Source organism: Larimichthys crocea, chromosome II (assembly GCF_000972845.2).
Source record: "Larimichthys crocea isolate SSNF chromosome II, L_crocea_2.0, whole genome shotgun sequence".
In the NCBI taxonomy this organism is placed as follows: Eukaryota; Metazoa; Chordata; class Actinopteri; family Sciaenidae; genus Larimichthys; species Larimichthys crocea.
Window position 1 is genome coordinate 12,012,188 of NC_040012.1, and position 15,021 is coordinate 12,027,208.

At 40.4% G+C, this 15,021-nt stretch overlaps 1 protein-coding gene across 16 annotated transcripts in view; it reads left to right on the forward strand.

The window, feature by feature from the left end:
- Window positions 1-15,021, forward strand: part of adgrl2b.1 (adhesion G protein-coupled receptor L2b, tandem duplicate 1) — a 127,381-nt gene that overhangs the window by 87,143 nt on the left and 25,217 nt on the right. For 12 of the 16 annotated variants that reach the window (XM_019262210.2, XM_019262211.2, XM_019262221.2 and 9 more), the window contains 4 exons: window positions 8,264-8,563; window positions 10,516-10,616; window positions 12,232-12,417; window positions 14,809-14,847. In XM_019262210.2, the coding sequence (XP_019117755.2) occupies window positions 8,264-8,563; window positions 10,516-10,616; window positions 12,232-12,417; window positions 14,809-14,847 (626 nt within the window). The remainder of the gene's footprint in view (window positions 1-8,263; window positions 8,564-10,515; window positions 10,617-12,231; window positions 12,418-14,808; window positions 14,848-15,021) is intronic. The other 4 variants (XM_019262215.2, XM_010746560.3, XM_019262213.2 and 1 more) reach the window with 1 other exon arrangement.

Here is a 15,021-nt window from a genome sequence, read left to right on the forward strand (position 1 = left end):
TCTCCATGCATGCAAACTGCCTTCTCAACTGTTCATGTCCTGATGTATGTAAATGTAATTAACAACTGAATTATCATAATTACCCTCCTTGTCTCAAAAGAGGCTCAGGGAGAGAAGGAAAGTGGCCATCACAGAGTATTTTCAATGAAGGGTTTAATGTGCTATCTCAGCTACTGTAATGCCTCGGTAAACATAAACGCCACATAGGCATAGTGTAGCCACTTGCTGCAGGAACAGTGCATTTAATCAAGGAACCCAACAGAACTTAGCTGTTGATTTCACTCATTATTCCAAGCACCAGTTTCACGCCATTCTCTTATTGGGTTCCAATCAGAAATGCGTCCTTGCAGCAGAACTTGTCACTTTGGATCATTAAGCGTGTTTTATAGAAGCATTTTGAAATGTTGTGAGCTCAAGAAGGAGAGTGGAAGCATCTCGAGATGCCTCGGCCAGCACCCTTGTGTCGGGCTTTGTGAATGGCACTCGAAAATAATTGGTTCATGTTTATTAGTTTTTTTCCGATCTACACCTTTGACTTCTTTACAGTGCAGCTATTAGGATTTATTGCTGGCCATGATATGGCGTTGAATTAAACAACCTATTCTGCAGGGTAATCTAATGGTGCTGAAATAATGTCTCTCTCTCTGAAACTGAGGGGCACTTGAGGCGTAAAGGAAATTAATTGTGCCCATTAAGATTCATCGACCACAGAGTGAAGTTACCTCGAACACCAAACCCAGTGTATTCCTCTCCTTTGTAGAACTCATGTAACACAATGAGCGTCTGTGTCCTTTTCTGTCAGACGCATCAACCTTGGCTGTAAGACTCATCCGAGAGAGGCGCTGGAGTGCCGGCAGGATTAGGGGTTTATATTAAGTGGGCAAAGTGATCAAAGCAGAAAATAATTGACCTTAGCAACTTGTCGCTATTTCCTTTACCTTGTTTGTTTGAGTGTTTGTAACATCGCAGGATTCTTAATTCTGGCCTGGTTCAAGTGATTAGATAAGATCATTCCCAATATTGATCTTTCCACTTATTGCCCCAAACATTCACACACATTTAAAGAAAATGCCTATGCCCCGCTAATGCATTGTGAACACAAGACAGCAATGATCAATGCTTAGAGAGTCCACCTCCTCAGAGGTCTCTCTAAAAGAGGTGCATGCCAATAAAAAGCACACCTAAGTGCCCAACGTGATAAAACCGAGAGGGACACCGGTAATGTATTCTCTGTGATGTGCAAAGGCATTAACTGATTTCATTCCAATGAATTCAAAAAAACAATCAGAGGAGCCAGTAATTGCCGAGAGCATTTCAAACTAACAAGGAGAGAAAGGAGAAAATTAATTTGTCTTTTAGGTAGCATTGATCTGAGGCCTTAAAGACGAGAGGCATAAAATTAATGGCTTTGTCCAAAAGGCTTTGCCACTCAGCCCAGTAATCTGGTAGCAGTGAGCACAAGTGGGCTGTGCTGAATTGAAATGTCAAGAAAAAAAGCACTATTTCATATCCTGCATGACACACAATAGATACCTATCATCACAAAGCTTATAGGTATTTTTTTCCCCCCCTCAGCCATTTTGTGGCTAAACCCAGCTGTGCACCTCATTGCTCTTTGGTTTGCTTTTATATCCCTGAACGACGGCTCCAGGTGAGTCTTCAAGACGGAGGACATTTATAGATGTATCGTGCACTAAGCCTGTGTTCCACCTTCCAAGCATCATGTTCGGCAACAGTAATACAGGCTAAAGTAAAGGAGTCAGGAGATTTGTAAAAGAACTAATTGTTCTGCTTCTTACCATGGATCGACCATAGTGAGATTATGGAAGGAAAAAATTTAAGTGGACATTAAAGGCGTAGATGACAGAGAGTTTTTGCTCCGTGTGTATTTCCGTCTGCACATATATCTTCCTGTCCGCATGCATGTGTCTTTATTGTGAGCTTTGCCACCTTCCTCTGACTCAGACCATCTAGTTGTGACTGCGCTATGTCTGCTACTCCATAGTACTCAGTTACAGACTGAGTTAGATTACCCATAAATTACCCTACACGGACACAGGATATGTCCGACAGAGCTTTTTCTGTCTACTGCTCTTTAAAGAACAAGTGCCAATAAAGCAGTGAGCCCTGAAACAATTTCAATGGCTTGAGATTTTTTCATTTAGTAGAAATAATGGCATATTCCACAGCACCGGATAAGAAACTGCACATAATTTATCTTGTGGCCCTTTACCTTCCATGCCAAGTTGTAGGCTCCCGTCACGTAGACTTAAATGAAGCAGAACAGCACGAGTGCATATAAACAGCCTAATGTAAAATTCATGTCTTGTGGGATTTGTTTCTCTGTCATTAATTACCAGCATTGGCTCTTGGTAAAGAGGCAAAAAGACCAACTGTAGCTCTTACACAGTTCCTATCCTCTGAGACAGTTTTGTTATTGAGTCAAGCACAACGAATAAAGACTCGTGGATATATAACACACATGAGAGTCACACCATGTCTTACTCGAGACATATGATATATAGACATGTGATATATTTAGCATCAGCATTGGTTTGGTTAAAGCGAGTAAGAGTTAGAGATAGGAGCATCAATACCACCCACATGCCTGTAAGGCAAATATGAAGCTACTACCAGCAGCTGGTTCGCTTAACTGAGTCATGTGTTACTGTGATGTGATTAGTCTACCTTCTTCAGCATGTAGCGTAAGAGACAGTTTGGAAGTCAGCAATTACATTACAGTTTGGCTACTAATCCCAGTAACCTTCTTGACTCTGTTTGATGGAGGGATTACGTTCAATTTGGTGTTAGCCAGTACTCTCAGTAACCTTGATGTTGTCTAATTTGCATCTTATGTGCTTTAACTAGCTTGCTCTTCACCACTGCACTAGTAGTCCTACATTTAAGATTAAGTTGGAGTGTATTTGACTCTAAATACCTCAATGCGTGCAGTCACCAGGGCTGATGTTAAGCTAGTTAATGCTCAGTAAATACCTCTAAAACGCTGACGGAATGTATGACGTGTGGGTCTATGTAATAAGTAGTTGATTACTTTTTCAAGTAACTTTCTCAATACTGTTTATGTTATATTTTGTATATTTTGTTCATTTAAGTGTCACAAAGACTATTTACTGTTTTATCGGGGGTTATATGCTGGACGTTTTGTCTGTGAGCGGTTTCCAGTGGAGAGTCCAAGAGATTACTGTTCTTGGCCAGGAAATCTGGCACATAATCCACCATAAAACTGCAAATTTATTTTTTGTTTTAGTTTGTTAAACAAACAAGATATAACACAAGTTTTAGAGGCGCTGTTGGATTTTGTTATCTTTGGATATTTCCCCTTGTTTCCATTCTTTATCCGAACCTAAGCTGCTGCATATAACCTTATATTTACAGTTCTACATATTTCCCATGTTCTTTCCGGCTCTTGCATTTGATCATATTCCCAATGCAATAAAAAGAAAAAAAGATGTTTTTCTTTTTATTTGGATTGACAAAAGGAAGTTTGCTTACCACTTAATATGATTTAGAAATGGATCCCTCCTAATTGAAAACGAGTTCTCTGCTCATCTTCCAGCAGTATGCAGCTGAATCAGGTGCTTCTCAGTTCGAGGACATCAAACTTCCAGGGTAAAAAAAAAAAAAAAAAGGACACAGGAGCACAATGATTGATTTGCAGCCTTTAATAGTGTAAACAGATCCTGCTAAATTAGGGATGATTTTTAACTGAGCTGTGCCAATTTGATATTTCCTTTCAGCTATACGTGTCTATTTGTTTTGGTACCGGGAAGGATTAGCCTTGTAAGTGATTCATCATCAGAATATTAAACCACTTAAAACAGCTTGATTTGGCTGTGAGTTGTCATTGCTCTTCCCTAATAGCAGGTATTAGGCAGCTTATGATCCATTTATCCTGCCGTTTGTATGGACAGGTAGATAGCTATTTTATTGCTCTCACTCTGTGTGTGTAATTTGAGATAAAAATGCTCTTTTAGTGCTGTGGTGAAAGCTGCAAAAAGCAATGACAAACAGGCTATCTCGGCCCCGAGATCATCTGATTATGGTTTTATATTTTTTGTCATCTTCCTCACAGATACATTAAAGACTCTGGGGACCTATGAAGCTATAAAACTAATTCTGTTTCATCTCTGATGTCTTGATTGATGATCTTGCATAATGGTTTTCCGTCCTTTTAGCTCTGTTTTAATTTACACTCACTGTTTAGACTCTGGTGACAGCCATTTTTCAAGTGTTCAGTCTCAAACTCTTCTATTATTTACAAGAGGTATTATTCAGCATATGGCAACAGTATGCCTTTGGTGTCAGATTGCCCATAAAGAGTGACTTCACTGCCTCTTGGGAGAAATGGTAGCTAATTGGTGCAGCCCTCTCTTGGTTGAGTGCTATCAGAGGACACAGAGCTCTTACTGGACCGGTATTTGCTCTTCGCAATCAAAAGAAAATTGCAGCTCGCCTGCTGCAGAGACATCAGAATAAACCCATAAATGCATCGACATCTGACATGCACATTAGTTAATGTAATATTAAATAGTTGTGCTGTATATTTAATGTTCTTTATGTTCTTCACAATCACACTCTGATTGCTCAAGGCGTGCTGACTGAAAACATCCACAAAAACTGTGTCTTGTCTTTGATTCTGAAAAAAATTCAGTCGTCATTCAAGTGCCCTTCCTAATTAAAGCGATATAATTTTATGATTCTGCGTGAAGATGAGATGAGAAGAGTGAACATAAGAGAGTCAATGACCGAGTGTCTCATTGCACAAACTCAGAAATATTTTTAATTGTGCTAATTTGATTTTTTTTTTTTGTTGTTGCATAAACTGGAATAAAATATGTCATCTTAACGTTCCTAAGGTTTTATCTCCATTGGGTTATGTGAGTGATGAAGGGAATTAGAGCTTCAACTAACGATTATTTTCACTTTGGGTCTGCCGAATCAATGAATTCATCGTTTCTTCTCTATAATGCTTGATGTCTTCAAATTGGTTATTTTTGTCAAATCGATGGTTCAAAAACAAAAGATTCATTTTACAATCAACACTTTAGTATTTTTTCAGTATATTTGCTTGAAAAACTTAACTTAAATAATGAATTTATTATCAAGATAAATATGTTTTTTCTTAATTTAAGACTGATTTATACTTACATAAAGGCTGTGTGTAGAGCCTCCGCTATAGCCTCCGCAATTGACCTACACCATTGTAAGCATTTATACTTCAGATCATGTGTTTGCGTTGCTCTGCAAATAGCACCACTAAAGTGCTCGTTGATGGCGGGGTTTGAGTTTCTCCGTGTACTTCAAACAATTGCGACTGAAACTCTCCCTTGTCTCTCTCCTCAGACTCTTTTCTTCTGTTTTGCTCGTTCCCTGTTTTCCCCGCGCTGCCTATGAAACGAAGCCAACCACTTGTGTCTATTTGCCTATGTATACACACAGTCTGTGAATGTGTTTATGTCTGAAGAGAGATCCTCACACACCATTATTAACTCATATGGGTTTTTCTATGAGTTGCCTCTGTTCTACCTTAATACATCTGTGGTTGCCTCCTATTCTCAGACAAAGCATAAACACGCTGACCACACAGATCACAGTTGTGTGCGGTCTACAGCGTTGGCTGCCTCGTAACCTACGTTGATTCAACGCAGAACTATAAATCAGGCTGAATCAATTACTGAAAATTATTTTAATTGTCAACAAATTATATTTTGAGCTGTAATCATGTGGAAATGTATGTGCAAACATAAATATGATGGAAATACCAAGACTGCCATCTACATTGTTGTGTCGAATACATTTTGACACAGGTAGAAGGGCTGAAACGATTGGTTGATTCACCCATTGGTCCATCAACAGATAATCACCTGAAGACCATCTTTCTTTCATAAACAAGAACTATATAAGTCATGCTGGTGTTGAGTCTGACAGCTGTTGGATTATCGCTCCTTCTTACATGGTGGGTGTAGCAGTCTGGAGCTGTTTAATGCTCCCACAGTCTCAGCTCTGCTGTGGAGTCTCGGGGGCCGTCCAGGACAGAGCTGACGCTGGGAAACTATGATAGATGGATAATCAAGAAAATAATTAGCAGGTTAATTGATAATAAAAATAGTCATTTGTTCCAGTGAAAACAGGTGGATATGAAGAAAAGTGTTTTTCCTTCTTGCTTCTTGATATTCTCATTAAATCGATTCGATCACTAGTGATGATGATTTATGCTATTATCCGTTCGCCAAGATGACAAAGAAAAATTAAAAACAAAGACCAAGACTGAACAAAATGTTTCTTCATCGTGTATGATAATGTGCGCTGGGTGTGGGTGGTATAGAGCTTTGGACTTGGAGCAATATGGTCTCAGGAGCAGCTGTTAATCAGGTGATGCAAGCATGCAGTTACAGGCAGATGCATATTAGGGCTTATATCAACCCGTGGAAAAGCTGAAGTTTGCTCAGGTATGAAGAGGTTTAATATTCTGAAACCCAATTACACTTGCCCTAGTATTGCATTATATGCGTATATTGAATCAACGGAGCCAGCCTATGAATCATCTCACTTTTCCTGAGTCAATAAAAAAATCTTCAGTGGCAATACATAATACATTTGAAACACTTCTCTTTTTTTTCAGTTTTTAATGTGGCATTGTTACGTGATTACGTAATATATAGTTATTTAGTTTAGTTAAAAATAATTATTTTCTACTTTCTCCCAAAAAGGATATGAAGACATGAAGGCTATAGGGATCTTTTTTTCACTAAGAAATGTATTAAGATATTTCATCTCAGGTCCTTTTCTTGGACTGCCTGTTTTTCTCCTCATGTTTTATCATTCCCCGTTTCCTCGGTGTAATTCCGAGCACCGTCATAGCTGTGGGTGCTAACTGAAGGTTTCACAATCATCTGCTCACGCTGACCACACTTGTCAACTGTTACTTTTGCAGCCACACTGGCCCTGGCCAACCTGTGAATGTCTTGGTGACAGACACACAATGACTGAATGAGTGTGAGGCAATTAGCCAGGGCTCCCGCCAGGGGAGAAGGTCACCGAGTAAAATGTCACAATTCAGACTCACTGTAGGGTGTTTTTTTTTTTTTTTAGTGATCATCACAGGAACACTGTACCTCCCCCCCTGCTGTGGCCTCCTGACCACATCGGCCAGATACCAGATTTGTAATAAACTCAAATATTTCACTAGAATGAAAAAGCAAAGGTCCCCTGACTCCCTGATTTCTGTGAAACAAGAAATGTGGGCTTTGTCACCATTCTCTCTCTCAGGAAATGGAGATATGTGTCTGATGATGGAGTGTTAGATAGCATGATATTGCATTTTCCCAGAAGCACCCAGGGAACCTCAAGACAACACTGTACTGCCTTTCACAACGGCAGACCTCATTGTGGGAAGCTGCTTTTATCTCAGAATACAATCAGGTGGCTGTGGGTAAAGATGTATGATCATTCATGCAGCAGTCTAGTATATCCATGTAGTCACACACAAGAACAGCCCCTGTGTTTTCTTTTTTTTATTCATATTGGCTATTCATACTGTATAAAATTTATATATTTCCTATTTCTGCTCTCATTTCCTAGTTATCTCCAGGCTCTCTGCAGCAGATATCCATCTGTGCACACGCACTGGTCTTAAGCAGGAACACACCTGAGCAATGGAGCAGACACGAGCGCACATGCACACGTGCACATGCACACTCACACATAGATTTTCTTCGCAGGGTAGGCGTGGATTGAATACAGTGGAATCGCATTATTGCTGATGTATGGTTTCTTGCTCGGAGCGGTGCAGTTCTCCTTCCGCACACCAGCTTTATCAAAGTGAGAGAGATGAACTAGGCAGAAAAAAAGTAAAATGCAGGCAGGCTTTGTCTTCATTGTTGACATTTAATCAGCCCAAGGTACTGACTCTGTTGGGAGGAAATCACTGCTATGTCAAAGGATGCCAATGCCACTGCCTGTCTTATTTATGGACTTAAGTAAACTAAAAATAGCGAGAGATAGATATAGTGTCACGTTGGCAGTTTTGCCTTGAATTTGTTTAGTGAAGGAGCAGGAAAGAAGTGGAAGCTGTGTGAAGCTTTTTATTTCCAGGAATTATGGGGAGCAGTAACTCTAGCAACACCAAGAAGCCACGGGACTCAAAACAGTTGCAGTTGCCCCACTGCTGGAAATGACAGGAGTTCAAGGCTAAGACATTTATAACTCTAGCTCTAATAGCTTCACTCTCCTCTCGTTCTAGTGCCGACCATTGAAGATTTCCCTGTCTCACCATCAATACCCAAGACCACCTCAGTTGTCACCACCACCGCTGCGTCCACTGTGAAAGTGCCAGGTGACACCACTGCCGCAGGAGCAGATCCAAGAGATGGGAGGGACCCGTTTGAGGATAATCGTGGCCCGGGTACAGCAGAGCCCACCGTGCCTGAGCTGCCACCAACGCCCAGACGCTTCTGTGAGGCGACCAGGAGGAGGGCCATCGACTGGCCCCAGACCCACACTGGAAACACTGTGGACAGGCCATGCCCCAAGGGAACCAGAGGTAGGCCCATCATTTGATGGTGTTGACATACAATGATGACATATTATAACATTTTATTCAGTTTGATATGGTTAATTGCATTCTTATATTGATTTAGATGGAAAGATCAATACCATACTCATGTCTTTGCGTTAGTAGTTCGCCTTGCTTAAAATTTGAAAAGAAAAGGGAAACAGCTCACTAAAACAGCCCCTCAAAAGTTGACTAATTTACAAATGTTTAATCAGTATATGAACAGAAATATAAAATAGACAATTTATAGTTTTACATGAATTTATTGGTTGTATTTCTTTGTTTATTAATGAACGTTTAGAGGAGGTTTTTCCTAAAATGTCCAACTATTATTTTATTAATAATGCTTTTATTAGCAACACGTTTAACCAACGAGACTCCACTCTAAAAAATATTAGCAAAAGTTTTGACAGGCCACAGTCAGACTCTGTCTGTTATAATATTACTAAATACTGATAAAAACACAAATACCAGCACATTCACTTATCACACTGACAATTATAACAGTAAATCCCAGAGATGTGTGGGTAGTGCTGCCACGTAAATAGCGGTCAGTGTTTGCATCTCAGAAGTTTCTAATTTTCTTTGAGCTCCTTCACACTTTATAATTATAGAACTGGTCCGATTTTTGCTAATATGTAGGCGGAACGTGGTCTGAAGCAGCAGATTTCAATTTACACAATGCAACACAAGTCAAAATAAGTGGTTGCTGAAATGCAAAGGTCAAATAGTACTTGACTGTATTAGTCTGTACATGTGTTTCTGTTTTTTTTCCATCTTGTGCAGCTATTTTAATCATCTTGATTATTCGCTACTGAACGCTGCAGGGGGTAAACAGAGTTTGATTTTTTTTTACAATCAAGTATTTCAAACAGACTCTCAGATTCAAGCTTTTTGCATACAAATGTTTCGGAAACAAAGCTTTAAAATCCTGACAAATAATCTTTATTTGTGCTTATCTAGGTATTAAAGTGCTATTTCCATCTTTGCCTTTGTGTACCACATCTGTGACATTTCATCTAGGGGGCATGTCAGATTTTAAACTATAATCTAGTATGATTGGAGCTTTTCACTTTACCCAAAAATAAGTAACACAAAGCTGTTTTTAATAAAATAACACAATGTACATTGTTCCTGTTTGTGTGTCATTTTGAAAACCCATTTCTTCTTGCAGTGACAGTGCATGTAGAGAAAACAGAAATGCTGTTTCCCATTTCCCTCCAAACAAAGCGCAGGACACCAATGAAGATAACAGCCAGTATTTAGGAAGTTCTAAAATAAAAAGCTCTACCAAAGTCTACTGTAGATTAATTTTTATCAATGGTTTTAATTATTTCCAGACAGTATACACAGTTATTTCACACATTTTAAATCACGTCTGGAAGAGTAGGAAGTCACGAGTGAGGAGAACATAATGCTGATAATGGTTATAACAGTTGGGTTGACAATTATACTGACACAGGAATCTCTCACAAGTTACCTCGACACCCCATCACGGAGACTGACAGAACTGTCAAAATATAAAGGAGGGTTTGCAGGATGAAAGCATAAAGAGACTCTGTTTTGACTGTGGAGGTGAAAAGGGAATGAATCTTGTATTACATATGTCGTTGCTGTTGTCAGTGAAGAGACATTCATTAGGAGTTATCTTGTATTTGATTTAGACATGCATAGGAACATATAAAATGTGTACACCAGAGACCATCGCTTTTTTCTCTGTTTTGTCCAAGCTCTGTAGGAACCTTCTACAATTTTGTTTTGTCCATGTAGGCTGCACAAAGCTTTCAGGCTTTCAAATTGTTTGGAAATGGTTGTTCCTGCCGAGCAGTTAGTTTCCCGCACCAGAGAGTCTGTATGAATGAAAGATCAGCAGGAGAAACTGTATTTGAGCAAGGTGTTGGCCTTCCTCCAACTGTTGTGTTTATTCTGTGATACTGCAGGCATCGCCTCCTTCCTCTGCACTGTGGCAGGGACCTGGTGCTCCAAAGGCCCAGACCTCAGCAACTGCACCTCCCACTGGGTGACTCAAGTGGCACAAAAGGTAAAAACAGAAATGTGTCAGTTACAGACCATAGCAGCAAACACACGTTACACATGTAAAAAAAAATGAACATCTAGTGGCTATTTTGGACTCTTTTTTTTTTCTAGCCAAAAAACGGTCATGGGTACATATCTTGAAAATACTTTAGCTCTCCTCAAACGTGGCTAAAATACAGAGTAGTAGTAGTGAGCTATCTAAAACATCAGAAGTAAATGCCAAGTTCTGCAGTCAGTTACTAAGAATCAAAGAGCCGGCGCTTCTTTCTTCACTGACTCGACTGCTTTGATGTTCAACAGTTATGCAGGTAGAAATCTAATGTAGATGCACAGATAACAGTGTCAGCAGCCTGCACAGACCGAAATGCAACACAAACACACTGCATATTGCATTCTGAGGAAGAGATGTTTTTTTTTTTTTTTCCCCTGACCTCAATAACAGTTTCAGACAGGGTGTTGGTAGTGGGCATTTTGGGAAATATAGACATGAGTAACTGAGAAGAACTGTGTCCCAATTTCATGCTATGCAAATAATTACACACAGGTTTTTAGAATAATCTGGAAAGTGTAACAAGAAAACAGGCAGCATTCACAGTAAATAAGCTGATGTTTGGGTGTGATGCAACGCACAAGAATAAGAACATATAGAAACTACTCACAGGTGTGAGACAGTTTCAAAATGATCTTCAAAAAAAAAAAAAAAACCCCAAAATAATCATTTAATCTTTGGACACAGGTCTGCGCTGCCATGTGAGTACAATGGAAAGCATTTGAAAACATCATGCCATTGACTTCAGGAATGTTCATCCATCGATCTAAGATGGTCACACGCATTGCTAGCCTTGTGGTGACACAGGAGGAACAGGAATCTTAGTTAACGCAAGTGAAACCAGATACGGAAAATGAATAACTGGCTTCAGCATTGAATTTTTATTTAGCGATGGCATACCACCGCTTTGTTGACACTTTTGTAGTTCTTCCCACCAAGAGGGAGATATCGCAGCTGTCGGAAATTTCCCGTATCTCCAGCTCGGAAATAACACCTTAGAGGCTGAATGGTATGAATGTTTTTCCCACTCTGCCTCTAGTAATTATGGTCTATGTGATAAGACATTAGCTGTGTTAGCTCTCTCTTTGTGAACTTTAATTGGCGGTGGAATTCCACAGTTGCCTTTTAATTGATGTCTCTGTGTGTTGCTTCATTTCCTCTTAGCACAAAATGGAAACGTGCATTGATTTCTTGTATACTAGCTGCAAAAGCACTTAACTATGAACCCAGTGTAGTATATAGCATGTAACTAGTATGAAATTGGGTCACAGCTCAGTCAAGGCAGGATCGGTGCACCAAAAGCGTAGAACACTTTATCATCGTTGCAGAGTTCTGCCGTTGTTTTCTCCAGCTTATATGTTCCAGTCCTGCTATGTTGTTTGTTTAACATGCAATCCCTGTGTTAACGTACATGCTTTCATTCTGAGCAAGCCTGAACAAGTCCCAGTGGATCATGACTTTGAGGCGTATGTGGGATGCATTATTTCAGCTTCACACTGCGAAACCATCACAGGCTTGCTTGCACTGACGCTTCACTGACACCCACGCTTTTCCCCGTTGCTGTTTTTAGATCCGAAGTGGCGAAAACGCTGCTAATTTAGCCAATGAGCTGGCACGCCACACACAGGGCCCGGTGTTTGCAGGAGACGTCAGCTCCTCGGTGCGCCTGATGGAGCAGCTCGTGGATATCCTGGATGCTCAGCTGCAGGAGCTCAGGCCCAGTGAGAAAGACTCAGCTGGACGCAGTTTCAACAAGGTACTGTGAAAATAACTGTCTGGCCTAAACCTGTCCCCTTTTTGGCCCAGGTCTGTGTCAGCATGACTCAAGACATTCATTAGCAGGGCATCTACCAATACACACAAACACATGCACTCACTTACACACACATTTAGGGACACGGAGTCTCAGGTGAGGGGGCTAGGGAGGCAGGTCTAGCCCTGAGGGGAAGCTCATTCCTCTACAGCTCCCTGGTGATTATTGGCTTTGGAAACACAGGTTCACCTGGCAGTTCTACCATAAAGGAGCTAATGGCCATGAGCCCCCCCACCAACACAAATAATAACTCTTCATTGCTGACAAGTGTGCAACTCTCCCCTGGAGGTTCTGCAGGCACTCAGCGAGAAAAGAGTAGGCCTTAGATGTACCTACATCTCTCAGTTGCTGGCAGTCACATGGAGTGATGAGTGACAGTCTGGAAAAATTACATTGTTATTCAGACTTTCTAGACGGCGGTTGCTCTGTAAACAAGGTGATTTGCACCAAAGTGGTGCCTGTCGTTTATGGACTAATGTTCAGACATTGCTATCACTGCATTTGAAGATAAGAGCCAAAAGGTTTGTCACCGCAGTGCTGATAGCGTTGTAGTGACTTGTACATAACAACAACAACAACAACATGTGATTGCCTGATTACAAGCAACAGTGACAGAAGTTAAATGACCATAAACATTTTATTGTCTTTCACATTTCATCTCCAGGCAGTCATTGGTTTCCATTCATTTCTCTATGATATGAAAATCTTTTAGCAGACTTGAGCTTGAGTTGTGGCGGCTTTTATAGTGAACATCAAGTCTGCATTAATTTTAGTTAAAGTTTTATTATAGCTGTTTGTTAATTGCGTTTAATTGCAGTTTGACTTGAAACATCTGCACTGCTTTACCCAATTTAACAATACTTAACAATGCTGCAACTGTGACAGAAATTAATGCAGACATGACATTAATGATATAATGCACACAAGAAACCAGGTTATCCATAAATAACCCAACTATTCAGACTCATTTATACTTAAAGATGAACTTAACACCCCCCCTAAAAATCTGCTGCTCTCCAGTGGTTTAGCTTCTCTGCAGCAATGTGCAGGTGTACTTCAGACATTATATTATTATAATTCAGACAGGATCTGACAGTGCAGCGAAAATGCACCTGACCGGCAGAGGAGAAGTCGAGCCGGAACCAACTTTTGGAAAAATGCAACCTGATGTAGCGCTGCGGTAGCCTATCAGATGCTCAGATTGAGCAAACCCTCCACAGTCAGCTTGAAATGTCACTGAAACTGAGGCTAGCCAGCTGGATTCATGAACTACACTCTGATACTCTGCCTGTTGTGTTCCAACTGTCTTGATTTCATTTACCCAGCTTTGGTTAATCAGGGAAATAAAAAGTTATTTCCTGATTGTTTCTCAGCGTTTACATCCAGCACAAACAGACTCACACCCAGCAGCCGCCCCTCTCACCTCCCTTAACCCCCACACACTATCGGACAACCCTGCAGGTGCATCGCTGCAGCGTCTAATCCTGTCTGAATGTACCCTTACTGAGGAGCACACTTCCTCGGTCTTTGTCGTGCATAAGCATGCTTGTAAAAAGCTGATTAGAAATCCAGTTACCTCTATAGATGGCCAAAAAAATCCGCTTTTTCCAAGTCAGAGAATAAGGCTTGTCATTATGGACATTTCAAGTCTGCAATTTTCATGCCATATAGAAATAAATAACAGCCAGTTGCTTATAATGAAAGTAAAAATACACGTGAAACATAATTGGTGTCCATGGGAGCAATCTGGTTTCAGTTGAAGAAACGGTTTTTGGGGTTCCTGTGTGTTTTCAAGAACTATTTATTATTAGTAATCTGGATACAAAGAACATTTTTTATCTCTTGTTTTACAATTCTGTGTGAGAGCAAGAATGTGTGATTTTCTCCGGCTCGACTTAATTAGGAGAAGACAGCGACTTATTTAATGCCAAGAGACCAACAAGGAGGTAGTGCTACATTATTCCCTTCATACCATGAAATACAAATGACTTCGTCCCACATTGTTTATCTTCTCAATGTATTTTAAAGCATCACTAATGGGGAACATCAGAATCTGGTCTCAGCATTTTTTCCTCCACACTGCTGTGCATTTGTCATCTCCTCCCCTTACTATTATGTGATCCATATTCATATTTAGAATTCAAACACCGTCTCTTTCTCCCCCCCCGAAAAAAGCATTCAGAGCTATTGCATCACTTTAAGGCTGTAGTTCATAGACTTGTGCCTTTTTTTCTTTGCATTAATTCTGTAATCCATGGTAAGTGGCATGATTTAATGCTTCCTGTTTTCTTACGATCTGTCTTTTGTGCTTGATCCTCTTGTTGTGTGGAAAAGCTTCAAAAAAGAGAGAAGACATGCAGGGCGTATATGAAGGTATAACTACCACTGTAGGCTTTCCATGTTGCTTTTTTACCCCCGATCCCTGACCAGCAGCATGCAGCACTGTTTGTCTCTTGTCCTTGATTGTCTTGTTACAGTATGTGCCTGGTGACCTGCTTGTACACGATACATGGCTGCTTCCCCGTCTGATTCGGCTGTCTGTTCTCC